Below are 23,745 nucleotides of genomic sequence, written 5' to 3' on the forward strand. Positions count from 1 at the left end.
CCCCCTCCTTTCATGATTCTTTTTTTTGCCCAGGTACCTCATTGGAAACAGAGCAGCCTTTGAAGGATTACGTGACTTGAAAGCCCACTTGTCTTTGCTTTTTTGTCCGGTTGGGTACTTATATGTAGCCAGTAAAGTCTTTAAAGCGGACTCCTATGAATCTCATGGGAGTTGTTCCCTCCAGGTGACGAGTCAGTTATTAGTTACTATTAGAAAATTACCATGCTAAGCTTTCTAATAAGCTTAAGCCCTAAGCGATGACTCGCAGCTATCGGCTAATGAGATTACCAGAACACATAACGGTAAACTTGCATATGCCACGTGAATTCCGGAGGTGTCATCTCACAGAAACCTACCACCGTCGTCCCTGCCCTACTCTACACACCGAGTGTAGCATTCAGTTAAATCATAAATATTCCTTAGGCGCACACCTGATGACCAACCTTTCTGTGGTGTGACACCCAACACTCGATGCGTATGGCGCTCGCTGGGTAGAACAAGAGCATCAGCTTCATCGCATGACATCTAATCTTCTATTCCACCAGGGCTTTGAATGAGATGAGTCCCAAATCACCACTACTGGTCGAATTACTACCGCCAATGAACGGGAGTTATAAGATTAGGGGAACTCACAGAGATATAACTACGGATGATTCTATTGGAGTACGAAATACGCCCCCAATTTCCAGTTTACATCTCTCCGGCTACCACCGAGACTTCTGGCAAATACATACTAGTAACACTCCAGGAATCTACAAGATGTAGTTTATAATTTATCAAACATACAAAAACCAAAATGAAAGAGGACGAATATTGTAAGTTTTATTAGTGCTAACAGCCGCAGCCGAATAGATTCAATGCTAATAACGCAAGTGAAAATGTTGCTAACAATAGATATCCATAGGTTAGTATAATATTTATTCGGTATTGGGATATGGGACCCAAGGCTCGGTACATACATTGGATACGCAATAGCTCTTACAAATGATCTACATCAGTATCAGATAATTATACGAACACGCTGATATTGGATATATTCAGAATTTGGGAGTGCGGAAAGATTACAGAAAAGTGTCTTAGTAGGTGGCCGGATGCCGGAGACGAACGAGGCAGTGATCCCCATAAGATTGCTTGTCAATCAATCACTTCGAGTGACTTGTTAGATATATTGTACGGCACCTATGGTTTCGGCTAAGTCACCGGGGAATATCTTCGTTTCGAGAAGTGGCACGGCTGTGGGCATGACGGGATACCGAGATTCATCAGCATGCCTAACCATATTTAATAACAGGGCAATGCAATGAGATGGAATGGAGATCTTGTCACTTATAACTAAAAGTACGTATGAACCCGTACCGGGGTATCTTATAATGAGGAAACATGAACTGAATTCGCAATCTTCCTGTCGCTCAACAATCAGTAGAACAAAGACCCCGGGATCCTGCGCCGCCTATTTCGGATCTTGGCATTAGACAACCAGGTAAGAAGTAGTAATTTGTGCAGACCGAAAGCAAACGCCTTCTAAGGATGTCGAGTTTCTGTGAGGCCACCGGGACCAAAAGTGGCTAGCCATGGTGCCAAGGCTTCACTTTTAGCCTCCGACTCCGGACCCGGTCTGCGGTCCCCAACGCCTCACTGGTAACAACATGTACCAAGTGATATCCTTTCAAAAATATGGTTAATAAATACTCTTTTCTCCCGCTTGGTCTGTTCCTGCCAACTTTTCAGTTCGCTACACTCTTTTAGTACCTTTAAAAAAAAAGCAGCTGTGCTGCAAATTAATCAAGAGCCGGATTCTCTCTAAAACGACTTTCTTTTATCATCTACATTCATTCATTTATTTATTTGATATATTTATATATCTTTACACTCTTTTGCAGCGATGACGAGAATTATCAAATTTACATGCTTTATGCTGGCGGTAGTATCAGCTGCTGCTTTGCCTATTTCTGCCGATAGGTACGTTTTCTTGCTCCTATAAACAGTTATCACATTTACTAACTATTTTCACAGCGAAGCTTCCGCATCTGCTTCTTCCTCGTCCCGAGGATCAGGCGGCCCCCCAAGTGGTCGTGGGAAAACCCACAGAGTTCATGTCGGCGCCCGAGGCCTTTTCTACGACCCCCAAGTCGTCGTGGCGGACGTTGGGGATGTCATTGTGTTTGAATTCAGGGCAGGAACTCATTCGCTTACTGAGTCTACATTTGGATCACCTTGTAAGAGGCTTGATGGTGGTGTTGATTCCTCAATTTTGGCGAACCCCGAGAGGGCAGATCCAGGGCCGAAGTTTAAACATGTTGTGACAGATGAGAAGCCGCATTTCTTCCACTGTGCGCACAAGAAGCACTGCGGTAGGGGAATGTATGCATAATCTACCCATATTTTTCTTCTTATGGCAATTTGATACTGACATGTTGTGAAATAGGGTCTTTGCCATCAATCCTACTGAGGAAAAGAGCTTTGAGGAGTTTAGACTGAGAGCTATTGAGCAAGGAGGAGAAGGAGGAGAAGATTCTGGAGATGCCTCTTCGGGAGCTTCTTCGGGAGCCTCTAACAGTGCATCGTCCTCATCAAGTGCATCCTCTCAGTCAGATAGCTCGAGCTCGTCAGATGCCTCTGCATCTTCGAAAGCTTCTTCAGGCGCCCCTTCAGGTGGTCCCGGAGGTCCCGGCGGCCCTCCTCCTAGTGCCTCTGCCGGTGCCTCTGCCGGCACCTTTGCCGATGCCTCTGCCGGTGCTTCTGCAGGTGGTCCTCCAGGTGGTCCTCCAGGTGGTCCTCCAGGTGGTGGCCCCCAGGAGGTTCTTCTAGGGCTTCTGCAGGCGCCTCCGCTTCTGCAGATGCCGCAGGTGGCCCCCCGGCGGGTGGCCCAGGTGCCTCTAGCGGAGCTTCCGCTTCTGCTGATGCCTCTTCCTCTGCAGGCGGTCCTCCAGGCGGTGGTCCTCCAGGAAGTTCTTCTGGAGCTTCTGCCGGTGCCTCTTCGGGTGCTTCCGCAGGTGGTCCTCCAGGTAGCGGTCCTCTAGGAGGTGCTGGGGCTTCCGCCGGTGTATCAGCTTCTTCAGGTGGACCTCCATCGGGCAGTCCGCCTTCAGGAGCCTCTAGCGGTGCCTTTGCTTCTGCAGATGCTTCCACCGTTGCCGGTGGCCCTCCTAGGGGCCCTAAGGGGGGTCCTCCCGGTGCCTCTGCGGATGACTCTGCTGATGCCTCCGCTTCTTCGGGAGCCTCTGCTGGTGGCCCTCCTAGGGGCCCTAAGGGCGGTCCTCCCGGTGCCTCCGCGAATAATTCCGCAGATGCTTCCGCCTCTTCAGGCGCTTCTGCCTCCTCAGGTGCTGCAGGTGGTCCTCCTAGGGGAGGTCCAGGTGCCTCAAGTGGAGCTTCTTCTTCTGCTGAGGCGTCTTCCTCCGCTGGACGCCCTCCTAAGGGAGGTCCAGGAGGTCCAGGAGGCGAAGCTTCCGATGCTTCACCGGAAGCTTCTGCAGGCGCTGGTGGACCTGGGTCAGGTACCACAGGAACCTCTTATTCATCCTCATCGTCTTCTTCGTCATCCTCATCCGCCTCATCCTCCTCCTACTCCAGCAGCCACTCTTCCGGCGGCAGTGGCAAGCCACCCGGCGCAGGTACTGGCGCTTCATCTGAGTCTTCATCCAGCAGCAAGGCAGGAGCTGATGGCGCCGGAGCATCAAGCGGCTCCGGTGCTGAAGCGGGAGCAGGCGGCCCTGGTGCCTCATCAAGACCCGGAGCTTCATCAGGTGCCAGCGCTGGCGGGCCTGGCGGGCCTGGCGGACCGGGAGCGGGTAGCAGCAGTAGCAGTAGCAGCTCTGCAGGCGCGGGTGCGGATGGGAGTGACGCTATGAGCTCGTCCTCGTCTCGCAGCAAGTCTGGTGGCGGCCCGGATGGAAGCGGAAGTGAGTCTTCGAGCTCCGCGTCGTCTCGCAGTAGGTCTGGCGTGCCGGGGGCATAAGTTGGCGGTACCGTGTCTGGGAGAAATGGATCTCCTGCAGGTGCCGGTGCTTAGTGGGGGCGCGCTCCCGTTTTAGAGTACGTTGGTAATCTCATTAGTTACATGGCATTTCTTTTTTCTTTCTTTCTCTTTTTGGGTTTCCTTTTGTGTGGATAAGCTGGCAATTTTTAGCTGGTCGCTGCGTACACAGGTGTTTTTCTATTATATTTTTTTCTTTTCGGGTTCGTGGTGCGCATTAGAGATATCAAAAAAAGAGTCATTTCTATCATTGGTTCACGTTGTAGATTTAGAAGCTACTTCATACTAGAGCCACAACAAAAGAATACACAAATGGATAGTATATTCATTCAATCGATCGATCGTGTTTCGGAGCCCCACTTACCGGAGCTTAAATGCATGTATGTAGTAAGGAGATTGTGGCACAGACCCACCCGGTAAATGGTAGCCGGTATACAATATTATTAGAGCAAGGCGGCGGCGTGTAACAGTAGTACCTGTATATAGGGTTAAATATGTGACTAACTTTAAATCTTCGCGGGAAATGATTTAATTTACCGTATTTAATGCATGAATCTATCTAGAACCCTTACCCATCTAAAAACCTATAACGGGATGTGCAGATGGACTATATATCATGAACGTACCTAGAAGGAGGGAAACTTAGTAACGCAGCTAGTTATTTACAAAAGACTCCCCTCTCCAAAAAAAAAAGAAAAAAGAAAGGAAAAAGATTGGTATCGAAAGTTAGACCCCCACCTAAAATAATTCATGTGGCCTAATAAAGCCCAGCCAGTGACGAAGGGGACAGAGGGACGGAAAAGACCTCTTTTGATCCCTCGGACAGCGCCCAGAGGTTAAAAGCGGTCTGTGCTCTCTCTATATAGAGAGAGAGAGCAGCTCGAGGCCGGGCCGGGGAAGGAAGGAGAGGAGCGGTGATAAAAGGAGAGGAGCGGTGATAAAAGGAGAGGAGCGGTGATAGGAGCGGGGGAAGAGGGAGCGGGGGAAGAGGGAGCGGGGGAGAGGGTAAAAAACAGAGCGGAGGCCTACAGGGAGGACGGAGGGTATAGTCATAGCGGCGAACCACCCACCAGTTGCACAAGAGAAACCCTCCCCAGATTTCCTCCTAGCTCCCTCATTCTCCTTGTTGAGAAAAGGAAGAATTATGAGAGAGAATGAAAGATGATGGGCTTATATAGCGACCAAAAACAGCGCCAAGGCCCGATGTCAATAATATTTTCGCCAACAGGTAAAAGTGCTCATAGGTAACTTGTTAGGGCTGGGCGTTTCCATCTTTTACCCATCTTGGCTCACGAGTGATGATCCGTGATGAGGGAAGTGCGGGAGTGGGTTCGTCATGGATTGTCACTCGGGTTGACAAACCGGCTTTTAAATGTGACTCTGTTTTTGTATATACACCGAGGGCTGTGGCGGTATTTAACGCCCTTTCTCCTCGCACCAGCCCCTAAAGGAAATATCCTTGTACCTATTCCGGTGCGTTTTGGTTCCCGTCCTCTATGCTTTCCGGCAAATCCCCCTAATTGTGTTCGAATTTTGTACTGGTGAAAAGCAGTTTTCTTTTTATGTTGATGAGCCATGTTCTGTCTCTAAGATTTTATACCTGGCGGTCGCAGTCGATCGCTAGTGACTGTGTCTTAATGGTTTGGAACCGCGTATGTGTTTATATCTTGGCTCGGCTATGTCTGAATATATCCGTGAGCGCGGACAGGCGCTGAATCCCGGATCTGGTGATGCCAATGATACACCTGCTTGTTTTAATCTCTCGGACCACATACGTCCCAGGTAACTTGGACTGTACAGCCGCATTTGAAAAGTATTGGCACCTCCAAGCCAAACTCACGAGGCAGTCCTTTCTGCTTTTCAATTCTCATATTCGAGACAATTGCCAGAGAGAGCTGCAATGTCTCTATTGCGGTCATACCTATCAATAAGTTGAGTATGCGCGAGTGCCATGGTTTTTGGTGGGCCATAATTCATGAACGACTCAATATAGTAGGGTGCCAATACTTTTCGAATGCGGCTGTACATGTAGTTAGAGGGGACAAAATTGGTAGCACCGCTACTCGGAGACCTAACAATTAACTACAAGCATATAATAATTATAATCCATTAATTAATTACACTACTCAACGGGAGTCCCGAAATTACAAACATTAAACCCAAATAACAATCTCTTACTTCTCCGGTGCCGCCAACATATCCTTCGGCGACCCATCCTTCGCGCACGGCGCAAACCTCCAATAGCCCTTATTAAACCTCGGCGCCAACGCCCTCGCCACAGCCTTTATCAAGCCAGGCGCCGGCGGAAAATCCCTATGCAAACCCTCCTCAAACGTGACATCCAATGCCGTGATTAAATACGGAACGGTCGTCTTGAAGCCCAACTTACTCATACTATGCTTCGCCTCGTCCTCCAGCACCTTCGAGATGTCCATCTTATCGCGATGCTGCGCGAGCGCCAGGATGGTCGGGATCTCGTCGTCCAGGTGCTGCCCAAGAACCTGGCCGAAGCTGTCAATGATCTCGACGAGGCGCGCGCCCGAGAAGGACTCGGGTGTGGCTGTGCCCATGTATTCGTCGTAGGCCTTGAGGCCGGCGCTGAAGGCTTCGTGCTGCTGGATGTTGCCGTCCATGATGCCCGGTACGCCGGTAAGTTGCTCGATCGTGGGAAAGAACGCGGCTTCTTCGCCGGCGTGGTGGATGTGCAGGAAGTCGGACCAGGCGTGGGCGTAGCCGATGAAGTCGGCGGTGTCGGCGGGGAGGACGTGCGGTGCTTGTAGGTAGATTGCGTTGAGGCCGCGGATTATGACGTTGTGGACGAGGGACATTTGGGTTGCGGCGAGGACGTAGTCGTCTTTGCGCTGTAGGGGAGGGTGGTTAGTTGTGTGTTATTGAGGAAGGGATTGTAATTGGGTAGAGTAGGCACGCATTGTGATCGAGTGAATCATCATGATTGATTGGGTTACCGGGCTGAAAAACTTCAAAAAAGGCTTCAACTCACATCACCGTCCACAAAAGGGGTCTTAATCAATGGAAACGGCCCATCCGCCCACTTCTTCGTCGGTCCCGCAACAGTAACAGCCATTTTTCTCAATCGATATAGCAATTCCCCAACCACTGGAGAAGAAAAGTAAGAAAAAACGTCCGCACGGCCAAGTGATCGAAGTGCAAAAGACGGTCTCCGTGAATATAAAGTGCAACAACAATTAAAAATTTCCCCCAAGGCGGCCTACACCTTAGATATAAGGTTTGATAGTGACATGCCGCGCACCCCTTTGTTAGCGAACGCAAGCCCTATGGGGCGTACATACCAAACATGGCTGCATGGCTGCATGGCTGCCTGGGCTGTATGGCTGCCTGGGCTGCATGCGGCGGAACGTCTCAAACCAACTTGATACGGGCAAGAGCTCAGTCAACTTACACTCCCATATTAAAAACACCACTTCTGTGAGTGGTTCGATCGCAGGAATGAACAACAATTCAAGTCGTCTAAGTTAGTGTTGAGCATGTTCTCTAGTTTGAGTAGTGTCTGTGTGTAATAATTTGTGTAACTATTGCGTGTTTTGCCGAGCCTGGGGCTGAATCATGAAGCTCTTATCTCCCACCACCACCACTACCACCACCACCACCATATTATAAGGGTGGCTTCGATAAACCCAAAGATACATTTAATCATGTCTCTATGCAGTGCAAAGATCCCCTCTGTGTCTTGGGGTCAACGTGATCGTGAGGCCGCCACCGCGCCGTGCCGGTAGACACACGATCTAGTCTCGCTGCCAATGATTTTCTTGACACCTCTACTCTAAGTAGCTAGCCGCCCTTTCTTGGCCACCAAAACCAGCTAGTAATTGTGAAGGTTCCAGGAGGGGGAGGAGCTAGAGTATGTAACGGATAACATTTTAGGCATTTCGATTTTCCGGTACCGATCGTTATCGACATGTGGCACTCTCTGAATAATGAGGAGAGCCCTGGACAAGGGCACTACAGCATGTATTTACCTAAGTAGCCAGATGACATTCCAAGCTGTCAAAATGTCAGCAGACCTCTCTCCACTGCGAGCTGTATGTTGGACGTATTTCAAGGGCTTGAGTTGTCAATTTTGCTTACGTCGATTCCCCCATTCGCCCCTCTAGCTCTCCTCATGGATCCTTGTGCTAGTTAATAGACCTCCACTCCAGTTCATAAACAAACGGCCCCCGCAACTTCAAGCTCAGTGTTTATTCATTATGTACATACATTTATCGCATATTTAAGCGGCAGCGCCGTCCGAATGAATCCAGGTCCAGAAAGGAAAGAAGAAATCCCCCAATCAATTTATAACAGGAACTAGACCCCGCAGGGTAGGTAGCGGGTCGAATTTGTTGCTGTTGAGAGGGAGAATGAGGAGGCCGTAAAGTTTCTAATAAGATCGGTCCAATGCATTTGTGCGTGGAAGAGTGCAGGTATTGCCTCCCCAATTAACACTATTGATTTCGTAAAAGGAAAAAAGAAAAAGAAAGAGAAAAAGCCCCAAATAACGCCCATCCCCACCAACTCCAAAATCATTTTCATATCGCCACTTTCCAAAACATGTAGGTGGCCAACGCTCTATCTCAAACACGACATATAGCTATGCCGCCGCTTCTGCATCTTCTCCCAGTCCCTCTCCTCTGGCAACCTATCATCACCTGCTCCAGTACCAGGGTATGTAGCTGCAGCCGCAGTGCTACTAGTTGCCTGATCGCTGGAAGAGCCAGTAGTGGAGATGTTTCTACTCCTAAGGGAGTCGATGTCGAGCAAGACCTCTGGTGGCTTCGAGATGGTGCTGTTTGTAGTGTCGCGCTGCATCTCAAAGTTGAAGTCTGAAAATGCATTGTTCTGCGACAGCTCAAAGGGCTTGTTGATCATTCCCAGGTCGTTTTTGCGCGCAATCTTGCGGATTAGGTCGGCCATACTGAGCTCGATATTGAGTTTGACGATGAAGCCGAGAGGGTGGAATTGGAGCCATCTATTTTTGACTCTTGTTAGTACGTCATTGATTTAAAGGAAGATTGGACTTCAATTATAAGGGTGGATTGGTAGTGCTCACATTCTTGGGTTATGGTAGCTCATCATCCCTACTACAAGCATCTAAAATTGATATCAGCCTATTGATTTCCCAAACATCGATCCCACTTGTGTCTTGCTGGGACTCGGAAAAAACCTACATCAATCCCAATAGATATGCAGATGATACCGATAACGAAATTTGTCAGAGGCCTATACTTCTCCAGCCCTGCCTCGAGAAGATGTTTCTTGACGCTCTTGATGAAATAAACGTTGAGGAAGATGTCGATGATGATGAATATGACTCCTTCGAGCCGGGTATGCACCTCTTCGCCACGGATAAACCTGGTATATATATATTAGCGAGTGAATTAAGAATATAACCGCGCACAGCTATATCGATATATATATATATAGTTCTTCAATATCGACTACATCACATACCTTGAATTTATCTGCAGCGAAGCACCTATCCATGTGAAAGCGGAGATGAAACACAGGACCGTTATAATTGCAAACACCCAGCGCCGAACGAGCTTGATCTGCCGCTTGTCGACTATAATAACTGCTATGCGGTTTATGATGATTTGAGACTGAGTGTTGGTCTGGACCATCCAGAAGACCCCTATATATCGATCAATTGTGTTAGAAAAAAAGGCCGGAGGTCGCACGCAGGCAGATTTGATCCTACTAACAGATCCCCAAAAACAACCAAAGGCTACACGTCCATAACATCAGCCAAAACGATTCTCTTCCAGAATTAATTCATGGAGTTCGGGGGCGAGGGAAGTACTACTGACCTAGGCCCAGCGTATTCAGAAACGTGTAGCCACGTTAAACATCCATATCCAAACACTGCGATAATCTCCCCCCAGATCAGCCAAAAGTACATCGACTTAAAGCGTTTCCTCCTAGGTATCCGCGACGTCTGTTTATATCCTTTCCATGCCACCAGATACCCAAACCCCAGCGTAAACCCCCACGCAATAAGCGAGATCTCGTGATCTCGTTGCTCAAGCTCAAGTGGCTTGTAGTTCGGGCTGACGAGAAATCCTGTCATGTTTTTTAGGCTATTATATTGCCGGGCGATCTGATCATATCAAACGTTCGGTAAATCCAGAAGGTTGATATTGATGCTGTTGGCTGGTTTTAGAGGGCAGGAAAACTGTGGGGTCTTGTTGCAGCTTTATTCCAACCACGTACCAGACAGAATTTCGCTAATTATAAAGGTCAGGAGAAAGACTTGGATAATGCTAAACGCAAGGAGAGAAACAGGGATGAAAATGGGGCCTAACTATGCATCTAGGGAAAGGGATGCTCTAGCGAGACTCGATCACCACATTAGTCTAACCGGCCATCGTTCCATGCGAGGTGATACATATGTAGAAAAGATATGTAGGCCTTCTCATGTGGATCAATTGCGCACGTATGTATTCCAAAACTAAAATCATGCATGTGGAAGGCAATGTTTCAATTGAATATCTTATAACCTCTGAATTATAGAGTAAATCTCAAGCCAGAAATATAAGTTTAGATGAGCTTAAATTACTCCAGCTAGAGGCTGTTAGCTCTCGCTATAGCAAGGTCTTAATTGTCCCACATGATACCCTTTTTTCTTCTTGCCATGGGCTTGCCTACTATATATTTGCTGATATCGATTGAAGTATTCAGTTTTAACTGTATACCAATAGAAACATTTTTAACCTATATTTTCCGTGGTGTACCTACATGAACATCCATATGTGGTTGGAATTGGCACGTGTGTAGAATACAGTAGTGGCAGGTCGTAGTCGTACCACATACATCCAATTAACCACCCGCCGCGAAATTCAGGCTGCGCTTTGGGCACCGTCCGTCGTGCGCCATCGCAAGAAGATAAACTATTACCTTTATCGGCACGGGATTCTTATGAGGTTAGCATATGGCTTTTGTAGACCCCTCTCAGGGCTAGACAACTGACGTTTTTAAAAGATAGCACTCCTCTCGGAATGAATATCCGAATGCTCGGCCTATTCCTGGTCATGAGCATGCAAAAATGGAACCTGCACCACATGGAAACCTTGAAACCTGGGAATCAATTTGGTGAGTACATCGTTCCCGCGTTTGGCCTACATGGAGTAGGAACAATTTATACCGCGCCGCCCTATTTGAAAAAGATCTGCAAAGAAAATTGACCGATGACCAATATCTTAGTTAGTAATGTCTTTTGTGTAGTACGGTTTACCTATCAGACTCCTCAGTTGCTGGGTTCCCCTGACATCAATTGACGGAGGCTTATCTCTCCTATTGTGAATCAGAATCAGAATCCAAAAACTGGCCACCTTCTAACTAGCTAGTTGATACTAGGGATTTTATTTGGAAAAGCGATCTGTATTCTCCCCTCCCAGTACTTCATGCCAAATATTTCTTGTGGTACTCTACCCAAATACCTTAACCTACTCTACTCCAGCAGGGGTGTGTTTGTTAGCCACGTGCAAATGACGATGTGTGCCTTGCCTACCGCAAGATTTGGAGCGTAAAGCCCGGGCGTTAGAGAAGATCCTGGTATGTAAAAAAGCACCAATTATTGCTCGAACTGTGGCGAATCCTTCAGTTTTTGGTGAGAGAAACTTACCAGGATCTTATTTAACACTCGGGTGCAACGCTCCAACCTTTGCGGTATATACCTATGAAACGTTACCCCCGCCTCCGTTACCGTTACCGGAAGCGATAGCGCCATGGTTTCGGACGCTGGTTTCATCCGAATTTTTTTTTCTTCTTCATCTCCACTTTTCGGCGGGTGCCGGTCTTGGGTGTTAACCCGGCAACCCTTCAAGAAACTCTGTTGTTTTTTTGTGGCTTATCAGCCATCGGGGATTGTAGGCCATGTAGCTATCTATTTTTCTGCTGAGAGATTGTTATGTAAGTAGGCATAACTAGCGAGCATGGAGGACATCCTGTGGAGATAAAACAATTCTTTGTGTCTATTAGTATTGGGTGATGTTCACTCCACTTCGCACGCAAGTGGCTGAAAAAAAAGCAAACTAAAGGTAATTAGTTAGGGCACTTACAGAAAACCATTTACAACAAACCATAGGTGTCAAGAATAGATAGATTAGAATCAACACAGACCCAAAGGTAAAGATAATAGCTCAGCCTTCTAAAGCTGGTTGACTGGATATATCTGGAACCGGACGAATAATCATAACCTGTCACTCGGTCCCTAGGTACGTACATACGTTTAAGAGGGAGGCGCGGCGAGATCCTTTTCAGATGCATCCCGGGTCTTAGGCAAGTTCCGCTATTCATCAACTAGCTCAGATTAGTTTCATTTGCAGACCAAGATCGAGACCGAACTAAAGCCTTCCCCGTTTTGAAAGTCCTCCAGGTTTACGTATGTACAGCGATAGCGCGTTTCATTTCTCCTGAGATGGAAGCGTAGAAGGCACCAAAGGATGGAAGCTTCCGTGTAATTAATGCGTAGTCTTTGAGGCCTGAGCACTTGGATAATACATATTCAATGAGAACACAGCATGTGAAGAATTAGGACGCACCTGAGCGAACTCATCCAGACGACTCCAGTGAAAGTATCGAGCTAGCTCTTGATGATCATGATTCATGATTTACCTTCCGGTATAAACGGGTGGAAGAAAAACCCTCATTCAATAGAGAAGATAAATGAGACAACAGGTATTCAACCTTGAGACTGTGTTGGCTTATTATAAGCACAAAAGTAGAACATAGTGGATTGATGAATAGATGAGGCGAACTGCGACTCGACTGCTTAGACCTGTCAAGCGTAATGATCATAAACGTTCAAGAGTTAGCCTCTCCCCTAGCCACCTCTCATTCAGAGTTCAGTGAATCAATCGGCCAGCTGCTGGTGTTTCCAGAACCGCTACTCCATTGTGTTTCAACCGCTAGTACCTACTAGCTGTTGTTCCGCAAGTTGACATTTAAGTTGACATTTTTGGCTAGTGACCGATGCAACATCCAATCAGTTTAACTCTGCCCTGCAGAATTTCAACCTCCGGATTACCATTCCCCCAGCAGGTATGTGTCCCGCATATACGGAGAAAACATCTTTATTGTTTCTGGCTTCGCACATCTTGTTCTGGGGAAGGACAGGGGTTTCATAGACACAGTGTCTCGGAGCTGTCGATGCTGTCATCAAATCGGGGTTTGACAGAGATAGCCGAAGAAAGGGATCAGTACCACACTCGGTTTCTCCGCTATTCACTGCGAAGTGGGGTGGGCCGATCGCCGAGTGGTGGAAAAAGCATTCGATACGCCTTCCGAGCGAGCCCAGCTATGTAACCACATTACTAATCTTCCGCTCCGAGAAACGTGCCGAAACATGAGAGTGGTCTTACGGTGCGTACTTGTGGTGAGACATAGATTCCCAGCCGATTACATTAGGTAATTGTTTCTGAAATTTGTAGCCTGATGTATGGAACGGGATGTAGTGAGCATTAGCAGTATAAAGAGGGGATTATACCATGAGAAAGAGATGAGGTGGGCGCAGTGGAAATACGTATGCTGAAGAGAAGAGGACATCTAGAGGATTTGAGCCGACCACCACGCGTTCTAAGATTTGTTTGGGCATTAGCATAACTGATCACTGGATCTCACTCGCATTAATCACAGCACAACGTCAGCATAGGCCCGTGAAGTATTACGGTTGCTCATTTCCAACAGACATACAATATGAGAATAAGATGAACAGCGCAAATTGCAAAACGCAAATCTATTACAATCCCCCAGGGTAGCAGCGGAAGCCACCTGATGATGGGCTTGCAGGGACTTGTAATATTCTTAGAGCCCACGTGCACTCTAATTGGCGGCGCCATGTCGAGTCGTAGCTGAGTACCTGCACTCCACTCCACTGCGCAGCCAGGGTATAGCTTGTACCGGGGACACCCAAATGTTGAGCCTCAAGACAGTCCGTGCGCCATGTTAGAACGTGGACGGCGCATCGACCGGCTGTCCGGTCCCCCCATTAACTAGTGGTCGATCACTACACTCATGGTCCGATACATTTCTCTCTTGATCAAAGAAACGGACATCGGGCAAAAAAAAGAGAACGAACAATTAACGCCTCTCGGAGAATTCACCGGCAGCGAAATAGGTGCCATCATTCCGACCCGTGTCTTTCTCTGCTGGAGCACCTACAATGAGATTCATAACAGATTAATTCTACAGATGTGAGTGAGTGGAACGTGAGGGAGGGAGGGACCCTGTTGGGAAGGGCCGAAATGCATCTCATCAAAAAGCCTTGGCCGGCTTGATACGGCACTTCACTAACTACAAGAACAGGACCGGCCACACGAGGAAACATCTTGTCCACCTACAGGGGTACAGAGTGTGGGAAAATACCATGTACATACTACACTCCTCGATCGCCATCTCCAGATAACATTGGCCCAACAATATTACATCTATATACCTAAAATACCGACCAGTGCTCTCCAGGGCCGCGTTATCCGCGAATCCTCTTCCTCACGGTTGTAGCGGCTTATACATACTTTACCGCAACTCCATTCACCCGATGTCGGCCGCCGTCCAACGGGGGTATCCCGACTGGACTGTGGGATGAAACAGTTGAGTGAGTGGTCGCTGACCCTATCTGGCTGGCTCAGTCAGGCGAGAATACATCGTGATAGGTAGCGCGTGGGGAAGGTGATGAGTAATATTTTGCCGAAGCTTCGCCGTAGATATATACATGTGCATGGGGAGGGCTGCCGTTGTTGATAGTGGTGGGTGCGCACGACGGGAGTTTACCGTTGAGTACCAGTTGGGGAGCCTTCTTGGGGGCTTGAGGTTTGGAATAGTGATCGTATGTACAGTCAAATTTGAGAATTGGCAGTGACGACTACAGTAACACAACACCAACGGACTACGACACACTGATCCAACCATACCCCCACATGCATGCCCGAAGTTCCGTGACCACATATGATTAATATCCCGATAACAGCTCCATGAATCCCCGGTTAGGGATTGATGTTGATTTAGGGGCTGGGGCGGGGTTGGCTCAGTAATATAATAATCTACTCGGAGATCCGGAGAGGGATCAATGCCGTGATGTGATTGGTGTGTGGAGGGAGGAGGTTATGGAGTATGTTATAGGTAGAGTATTCTGAGATCTTGGCAGCTGCCCTGGTGGGTACCTGGGCCTGGCTCTACGGCTATCATTTCATCTTTGGATCATATGGTTAAACGTACAGAATGTCCTTGGCGGTCAGGTTTAATCTTCCAGATGAGCCTACTATTTAGGTTCAGATTGCAAACTTCTGGGAACAATCTCTTTATATTAAGGGTTCGGGTTATAAAGGGTATTCGCCTTATAAGGGTAGGTATTTGGGTCCTCATTGGGCCTCGTCAGCACAAATTTGCTCCTCCTATAAGGGTAACCGCTCTATAAGGGTACCAAATTTCGGTCCCGACGCACCCTTATAAGGAGATAGTACTGTATTCGTGTGCCGGATGTCGATGAGAACCGGACGATTGGTATTTGGCGCCGGCGTCTCTTGGAATCTGGACGAAACACCCCATATTCAACAGTATTTAAATACTAGACCGTGATGATGCGGTCTTCTTTGATAGTGGACGCCTTCCCGTAAGCTATAGCGGGCGTTCTATCGCCGGGTAGATCAAATTTTGGTGTTCTAACGAATAGAACAGTGTGTCTATGTGTTTCTTATAGACCCCCCCCTCTCTTGGGGGGGGGGGGGTCTATTTGATTCGTGAACTCTATCCATTTTCTATCCATTGCAATAGGGAGGACACCTTACTAGCGCGAGAAATAGTCCCAAAAAATGGCCTTACGATACCCAATTTGTTGTAGGCGCCGATTAGATTTTTAGGAATCTATATCAATCACCGTATGCTTATGGGAACCTGGTCTATTCGAAAAGCATCCTCTATTGCAATAGAACACGTTCAATAGCTTACGGGAAGGCGTCTAGTATGTGGCCGGATCAGCGTGCTCACACGATGCCGAACGTGTCTGGATCACATATTATGATTCGAGTGATAACATTGTATAGTTTTGTTTTTTGTTTTTTTTAAATTAATTATTATAGAGTTGGTATTTATATTGAATTGATCATAATGGGTCACTATTATCAGATTTAAACACATGAGTACAGAGAAGCAAACACTGCGGAGAAATTCTTTGGGATATGGCTAATGATTACTAGTATAACTATCTAGCATATTAGTACAAGTTGAGATATTAGTTGTTGAGTAATAATACATAATATAAAAACACAACAGGAACAATGACCCCATCCAACAGCAAGCGCACCAAACAAACACAACTCCCCAAAAAACCCATACCATCCCCAGTACACCCTCAATCCAAAAACCCCCCATACAACCTCGGCATCACCAAATCATCCCCGAGCCCCTTCGTCCCCCACACCCCCCACCTCTCCACCAGTACCTCCACAGCCTCATCAAACTGCGCATCAAACACCCCCAACACCTCCTCCGCCACCCCCGCCCCCGCCCTCCCTTCCTCCTCCACCCTCGCCCTCGCCGCATCCACCCGCCCCAGCAGCTCCTCATACTCACACTCCCGCTGCGCGACCGTCATCGCCTCCCACGCCTCCTTCTGCCGCTTCAGCGCCGCGTACTTCAGCGTCGCCATCTCGTCCCCAGGCCCGCCTTTTGGCTCCGCCGGCAGGATCGTGAGTGTGGACACGGTGCTGCGCTTCCGCTCCAGGGAGGCGAGGTTGGTGGCGGCCGTGGTGGGCGTCCACCGCTGGTTATGGAGGAGCTGGAGGAGTGCGGTAAGGGCAGAGAGGATGTAGGTTTGTTCGTGTAGGTGCGGGCCGAGGGTGGTGGGGAAGTGGTAGGGATGGGGTGCTGGCGCGGGGGGAGCGGGGTGTGCGGAGTGCGGAGTGGCGGAGGCGGTGGGTGGCGTGCGGGGGTGGCCGAGGTGGGTGAGGATCTCGGTGAGTTCTGTGATGCTGTTGGGGAGTGAGGAGAAAGGGGGTTCAGTTGGTTGGGTGTTTGGGGCGAGCTTGGGGGTGCTTTTTGATGGTTTTGGAGAGCTTTTGGTGGCCCTTGAAGAGCTTGAAGTAAGCTCTGAAGCACTTCTTTCTGGCTTGGAAGAGCTCCCGGTGGGCTTTGGAGAGCCCAGAGTAAGTGTAGACATCGCAAGAAGCTATATCCGAATTCCTGGCGTTTGTAAAGTTGTAGGTATAAAGACGTAAATGTCGCTATCAATTAGATCTTGTTGCTGCGATAATCGGTTTGATTGTGGTGTTTTTAGCAGTTCTGGGGGATGAGTTCGGTTCTGAGCTTTGTGGTGTTCTTGCAGTTCTGAAGAACGAGTTCGATGTCAGCTTAAATGACTCTTAGAATAGAGTTTGATAGAACTTTAGAATCAGAGTGTGACGCAATTGTGTGGGTGGCAAACAAAGAATTTGACACATCAAAGAAAGCTTATTGCAGTTGGCGACCGAGTGATTGTTTGTGATCGGTCGCGTCCGGAAGAGTGGTGATGCTGCTGTCCGGATTCGGCGGGGAGAGCAAACAGCGGAATTTGTTAGTAAGCGGTGATTTGTGGTATAGGAGGGTGGAATGTGCTGGTGATTAAATGAAGGGATAGAAATAAGTGATATTTAATAAAAGTTATTCATTAGCATTTTCAAATCTTACAAGATGGGTAGATACATGTAAACGCGTCCGATCTGTTCACACCGTACGTCTGGAAATGCTGTAAAGTGATTGGATATTGATAATTAATCCTCTCCTTGAATCCATAGCTATAGCTATAGTAACAACCATATGTTTAATAATATGACGAGCGCTATGTACAGCGCGAGGTAAAAAGTGAAGGCTGGGAACCCATTTTACACCAAAAATGCTACTTTTCAACGTGGCCCTAGACCACCAATTATCATAAATAATCTCCGAGAATTGGAGAAGTATATTTCTTGCATGTCAAGAATTGACTTATCAGCTCAAAATTAAACTATTATTCCTCTAGCATGAGCTATGTTGATTTTATTGTGTTGAGTTGCCAAAAAACACGCCAAGACCACATATTTGTATGTGATGTAGCCGAATCTCCAAATTGTACTTCTAGCTCATGTACTTTCTTTCATATCTGACCTGAGAGAGTGTCCTTTTAGATATATTAAATTTGGTACCCAAAGTCTTACTCTATAAAGCCTTGTTTATTCCCGATCGCAATTGGGATGTTTGTTTTCGTTCTGTTTAAGCTAATTTTGGTGTATTTTTGGTTGCCAGCCTTCACTTTTTACCTCGCGCTGTACAAGGCTCTGGCATTAAGTGAGTGAACTAAGTGGGGTGTTGACTGGTGAGGATCCGTTCACTCACTAAATCCCAGAGCCTTGTACATACAACTAACGAATTATTAAAAAATCAGGTGTGACGACTAAAATTAATGAATTAAACGAAAAAAAAAAAAAGGTGCGGCGACTAAGGTTGCCTTTCCGAGTGATATCTCATGGAGTAGGTGAATATGTATAGGATGATGAGGTCTACGTGCTTATCATGACTTGCTATTGTACGGTACTTCTTATTATAGGTAGAAATATAGACGCTAAATTCTCCGCGTCGTGATCAACTATACACACATCGAACGTCTATAGGATGCAAGTACTTGATGAATGTTATGCGAGATGGAAGTGCAAATATCTAAACTTGAACATCATCCATGGCCACGATGAATGCTTCGATGGTGTTCCCTTTTACCTCCGGCAACTGCAGTGCAAAAAGATGTACATATTACGTATCACTTGAGGCCAGCAGTTCTATCGATCAATCGAGTGCGTGTAGTCTATCTCTCAATTAAGTTCTTGCCGCCCACATATGGCACGAGAGCAGAATGCCATCTATCCATTGTGCTACTGCTGTATACGTGGCCTAGATCAAAAAGGTACGTAGCCTTAATTAGAGTCCGTTCACTCCGGATCCATTGATGTCGATTCTGTTGAATTGGTCCCATCCAGCCTCTTCGATCAAGGCTGGTTTCTTCATGGGTCCTCCTGCTTTTCACAACGCCAATCTGCGCACCGAAGGAGTTTCTGGCTTTTCGCCCCCACCAGTTTCCGAACCTATTTGGAATAGATCGCAGTGGATTGACCATCTCCGCGGCGGTGAACTACATGGGTTCCTGCAAGGTGGAACACGCATATAAACGCCTAATCGGTGCAAACTCAGAGCTTAAGAAGAACGTTAAGGCCACTAAGGCTATACAGTATCAAATATCAACTGGAAATAGACTCGTTTGAAATCCATTGATCTGTCCTTTTTGTCAATCACGGGAAGATACCGCGCCAGGTTAGGAAACATCTCTGGTCTCGACCGACTGAATATCGATCTCTCTCATCCCCTGATTGTGATACTTGAGCTGAAAGTTAAAACTAGTTCTAGGATTCTGGAGACGAAGCTAAAGCCAAATTAAACTCTTCTCCGAATATATCTCTCCATACTGGCGATATAGGTAGAATATGGGTAAGGATGCCCTGAGGAATTCTGGTTAAGCTAGGCTCTAAGCAATTTAGTATGCTATCAATCTATCAATAGGATCTAGGCATCTATCTATCCGTGGGGCCTATCTACTTTAACTTTATCGAGCGCCAAGAATGCCTGCCTGGTCCCGCGTTAATGAAGGTTCTTTAGCACCAATAATAGTCGAGCCGCCGAAATTCTTCATCTCAAGCTGCTTCCACAAATTGCTCTAGAATCAGAAGCAGATTGGGGGGGGTCTATTTACACAACGCCGAATCGGTCGCGTTCCTGCGACGATCAGAGCCTCAAGCAGCTAATTTGCGGTAATTATGACTCCATGAGGGTGCAGTATCGAGGTTAGTTTGTTGGATATTTTCAGCTTTTAATTTTTCACAAGTTGCAAAAAGAGTCGCCAGCAGCGAATCAACCTGAGAAGCAGGGGGTGGGGGGGAAACATTATAAGCGCCCTCGCAGGCCAACCAATAGAAATCGCCACTCTTCGATGGAACCCCTGAGTGGTGCGAAACCCCTAACCCTCCCCCGTTTGCTACAGCGGCAAACTATTTCCGGCTAGATGCAGAAAAACGGACCCTTGGGACGATCAACCACGGAGGGAGAAACAGGCCCTGTATGGACCCGTCAGTTAGCCTTCTGACAGGATCTGCGCTCGCGAGCACGCACTGCTGCCCCCTTGATGGGTTTCGAGATGCAGATGTTTTTTCGGTGGAGAAACAGGAGGGAGGTGGGGGTGTTTGCAAATTCTCCACCGTACCATACCGTAGATACATAAGGAGGCGTGGTTCCCCCCCTATGACCGGACTTCCTCTCAATCACAGTCAGTTCACTATTTTCCTTTTTCGGTTTTCTTGTTCACTTCTAGAATCGATACTTTCCTTCGATAGGACTTGACGATTCCACTGCAGCGCAGTTTAAACATCTTATCCTTTTTACTAGTCCTTTTCCCCCCCGTTTTACTACTATTATTACACTGCCACTACTACTTACCGGCTTCACGATCATTTCCAACCACTAAAAAAACCTACCACTACCAAATACCAACCACCACAACCATCACAAACACCATCAACATGCCCCGCTCATCACTCCACGCCAACGGCGCCCTCGGCTACATCTTCCTCGCCAGCCGCTGCCTGCAACTCGCCTGCCTCATCACCACCCTCGGCCTGAGCGCCCACCTCATCGGCGCCATGGCCGACGCAATGCAGCAGCCCTCCTCCGCGCTCATCGGCACCCTCTGCATCTCCATCTTCACCCTCCTCTACGCCATCATCACCCTCGCCCTCTACTACGACGCCCAGCTGCCCGCGCACTACGCCGCCGCCACAGACGCAGTCTTCCTCCTCGCCCTCCTCGTCACAACCATCGTTGTCGGAAAGCCGCTCGCATTCCTGTCGTGCCGCGCTGTCGGCATCTTCGCCGAGAATAGCGCCGGCGCGTATGTCAGCGTGAGCAATAATGTCGGCTTCCATGCGAAGAGGGGCGATCTGTATTTGGTGCCGCTGGAGTATGCGCAGTGGGTCGTGAGCAGTGTGGGCGTGTGTGAGATGATGAAGGGGGTGTGGGCTGTCGGTATTGTGGTGACGGTGCTGTTTGCGGCGTCGGCGGTGTGTTTGGTCTGTTTGTGGAGGAAGGGCGGCGCGAGGAGGGGGGGCAAGTGGGCCGGTGTGGTGTAGGTGGGGGCTGGCTGGCCGGATAAGCATGGATTATGGGTTTGATATGGGATGGGATCGGCGTTATTGTTGTTGGTTAATGGGAATGAGGGAACATTCATTTGTTTTCATCTTGTGTTTTTTTTTTTATGTGGAAACTTTTTCTGTTGTTTCTTATTGGGAATGGAATCAAATTGTATTTTATTATTAGCGGGAGTAAAAATTGTAGCATCTATTAGCTGGTTAGTTGAAAACTATATTTAGCAACATCAAAAATTCATATCATCATATCAAATTATTATTTACAGAAAGGAATCATAACAAGTTCATAATCACAAAAGTCCATCCATCACCGAGTCCGCCAGCCAACCAGCACTCGGAGAGTGAGTGAGTGACACCCCATGACCGACCGACCAACCTCCCGAAAAAACCACCCCCGGCAATCATTACCCCACTTACCTACATAGCTAGCCTACCTTAACCTCAATCTCCTGATACGCATCCCCCACCATCCCCAGACACTCCACAACCCTCTGCATGCCCCACAAACACTTCTCCTCCTCCAGCCGCTTAGTCACAACCTGTATCCCGACCGGCAGCCCCGCCATGGCCGTTGCGTCGTAGTCTACAAATGCGTTCTTTGCAATCTGGTTATCGAGGCTCTTCAAGAACCCGCTTGGAAGGGCGTCCTTGACGGCGTCGACTTTCGTCACGGGGAGGACGCCGGATGCGTAGTCGACCTGTCATCATTTCTCCTGTTAGCATTTTACATACTGAATATAAGTGTAGAGGGGGGACACAAACAAGATTCCACAAAAACGTATACCCACAACTCGCAAACCCGCGCTTCATCCCGCCCTCCGGCACCGCCGGCAGCGCATTCGGCACAGTGAGTACAAAGTCCAGATCCTGCTCCTCCCAGTAGTCGAACCACGCCTTCTTGATGTTCTCCCGCTCAATCACCAGCTTCCACTGCTCCTCGGCGCTGCGCGCGTGCCAGCCGCTCAGGCAGTCGGCCCACTTTGCGTCGCGCCGGATGTAGCGCACGTATGCGCAGTAGAGCCGCTTGACGAGGCGCGGGAGGCGGAAGTAGAAGCGCATCTGCGCGACACCCGGGTCGTTGGCTTCGAAGGCTGAGGTGAAGTGGGAGGTGTATGTGGTGCCGCCGTCGGCGTTGAGGAGGTGTGCGGCGACGCGGAGGGAGGTGAGGTTGTTGGGTACGTTGTCGAGTTCGGTGATTTGCTCGCCTTGGGATTTTAGTGCTGCGATGGCGGTTTCGAGGGCGCGCGCGCAGGCGGGGGAGGGCGGGACGACGTCGTCGCTGCGCATGACGCCCCAGCGCATGGGGCGGTCGGGGAGGAAGGGTTGCCAGGGGAGCGGGTGCACGGTGTGGTCGTACTTCCACGGCTCCATGCCGATCACGGCGCCGAGGAAGTAGCTCAGGTCGGGCATTGTCTTTGCCATGGGCGAGTAGACGGCTGGGACGCCCTCCTGGCCGGCCATGGCGCTCATGCAGCCCGAGCGTGGGAAGCGGCCGGTCGAGCAGCGCAGAGCGTAGATCCCGCAGTAGTGGGCGGGCACACGGACACTCCCGGCGACGTCGGTGCCGACGCCGATGCGGCTTCCGCCGAAAGCGAGGAGGGCGGCTTCACCACCGGTGCTACCGCCGGGGGAGTAGCGTGCATTGTGCGGGTTTGAAGCACGCCCAAAGACGGGGTTCGTGCTCTCGAACGAGAGCAGCGTGATTGGTATATTCGTCTTCACAAACGGAACCGCACCCGCATCCCTCAGCAGCCTAATCAACGGCGCGTCCTCCCTCGCAGGACGTTTCGTGTACTTGCTGTAGCCAATACAGCTATCGTATCCCGCGACGTTTGCAGTGTCCTTAAGACTGACTGGAATACCGGCGAGCGGGCCACTGAGGTTTACGCCGGCGTCAGTATCCCTGCCACTGGCTGTGGAGTGGGCTAGCCACTCCTCCGCCTTGGGGATCAGGACCTCCGTTATGCAGTTTGTCTGGGCATGGGCTTGCAGTGTACGCTTGCCGTAGGCGTGCAGGATCTCGATAGGTTTCCAGTCGCCTTTTCGGACGAGGGAGGAGGTGATGGAGACGGGGGTGGTGAGGATTGTAATGTCAGGGAGTGTGAGGGGTTCGTGATAGACTGCTGGGAGCGAGGCAATTGCAGATGCACGGGAGGCCTGCTTTTCCTTGCTGTAGAGGGGTGTTAGTGTGAGCTGTATGTGTGTATGTATAGTAGACGTAGAGAGCAGTGGGGTCTGAGGAGGGGTACCAATTTCTACGGTGGGTGAGGTAGCTGAGCATCTTGACGGAGTGGTAAGAGAGCAATTGCTAGCTGCAGATAGACTTTAATGGCCTGATGAGGGGCAATCCACTCAATTCTCGAATAGCTGTTGGCTGTTGATGAATGAGAGGATGGATGATGATGTGATGGATAATAAATGATAATAAATGGAGCTCAGTGAGAAGACAAGCAGAGGAGGACAAGCAGAGGAGGACAAGCAGAGGAGGACAAGCAGAGGAGGACAAGCAGAGGAGGACAAGCAGAGGAGGACAAGCTGTGGAGAAGACAAGACAAGCTGTGG

The 23,745-nt window shown here is 48.8% G+C and overlaps 6 protein-coding genes across 6 annotated transcripts; 2 read left to right on the top strand and 4 right to left on the bottom strand.

The window, feature by feature from the left end:
- Positions 1-860: 860 nt before the first annotated feature.
- On the bottom strand, positions 861-1,382 carry LAJ45_03885 (uncharacterized protein; the record flags this gene model as incomplete). The annotated part of the gene is made up of 5 exons (XM_046113467.1): positions 861-884; positions 960-989; positions 1,066-1,130; positions 1,201-1,271; positions 1,327-1,382. 5 exons carry the CDS (start codon positions 1,380-1,382, stop codon positions 861-863), a joined length of 246 nt encoding a protein of 81 aa, XP_045973196.1.
- A 500-nt stretch (positions 1,383-1,882) lies between these two features.
- Positions 1,883-3,958, top strand: LAJ45_03886 (uncharacterized protein; the record flags this gene model as incomplete). Its single annotated transcript, XM_046113468.1, has 4 exons — positions 1,883-1,959; positions 2,014-2,361; positions 2,426-2,733; positions 2,796-3,958. 4 exons carry the CDS (start codon positions 1,883-1,885, stop codon positions 3,956-3,958), a joined length of 1,896 nt encoding a protein of 631 aa, XP_045973197.1.
- A 2,192-nt stretch (positions 3,959-6,150) lies between these two features.
- LAJ45_03887 (uncharacterized protein) lies at positions 6,151-7,061 on the bottom strand (the record flags this gene model as incomplete). The annotated part of the gene is made up of 2 exons (XM_046113469.1): positions 6,151-6,837; positions 6,978-7,061. The coding sequence occupies 2 exons, from the start codon at positions 7,059-7,061 to the stop codon at positions 6,151-6,153; spliced, it is 771 nt and encodes a 256-aa protein (XP_045973198.1).
- A 1,502-nt stretch (positions 7,062-8,563) lies between these two features.
- On the bottom strand, positions 8,564-10,061 carry LAJ45_03888 (uncharacterized protein; the record flags this gene model as incomplete). Its single annotated transcript, XM_046113470.1, has 6 exons — positions 8,564-8,963; positions 9,045-9,085; positions 9,163-9,346; positions 9,446-9,626; positions 9,697-9,719; positions 9,802-10,061. The coding sequence occupies 6 exons, from the start codon at positions 10,059-10,061 to the stop codon at positions 8,564-8,566; spliced, it is 1,089 nt and encodes a 362-aa protein (XP_045973199.1).
- Positions 10,062-20,559: 10,498 nt separating this feature from the next.
- LAJ45_03889 (uncharacterized protein) lies at positions 20,560-21,165 on the top strand (the record flags this gene model as incomplete). Its single annotated transcript, XM_046113471.1, has 1 exon — positions 20,560-21,165. The coding sequence occupies one exon, from the start codon at positions 20,560-20,562 to the stop codon at positions 21,163-21,165; it is 606 nt and encodes a 201-aa protein (XP_045973200.1).
- A 443-nt stretch (positions 21,166-21,608) lies between these two features.
- LAJ45_03890 (uncharacterized protein) lies at positions 21,609-23,464 on the bottom strand (the record flags this gene model as incomplete). The annotated part of the gene is made up of 3 exons (XM_046113472.1): positions 21,609-21,881; positions 21,946-23,353; positions 23,433-23,464. The coding sequence occupies 3 exons, from the start codon at positions 23,462-23,464 to the stop codon at positions 21,609-21,611; spliced, it is 1,713 nt and encodes a 570-aa protein (XP_045973201.1).
- Between the last annotated feature and the right edge of the window lie 281 nt (positions 23,465-23,745).

This window comes from Morchella importuna, assembly GCF_003444635.1.
Source record: "Morchella importuna strain M04M26 chromosome Unknown Morimp01GS009, whole genome shotgun sequence".
Taxonomy (NCBI): Eukaryota; Fungi; Ascomycota; class Pezizomycetes; order Pezizales; family Morchellaceae; genus Morchella; species Morchella importuna.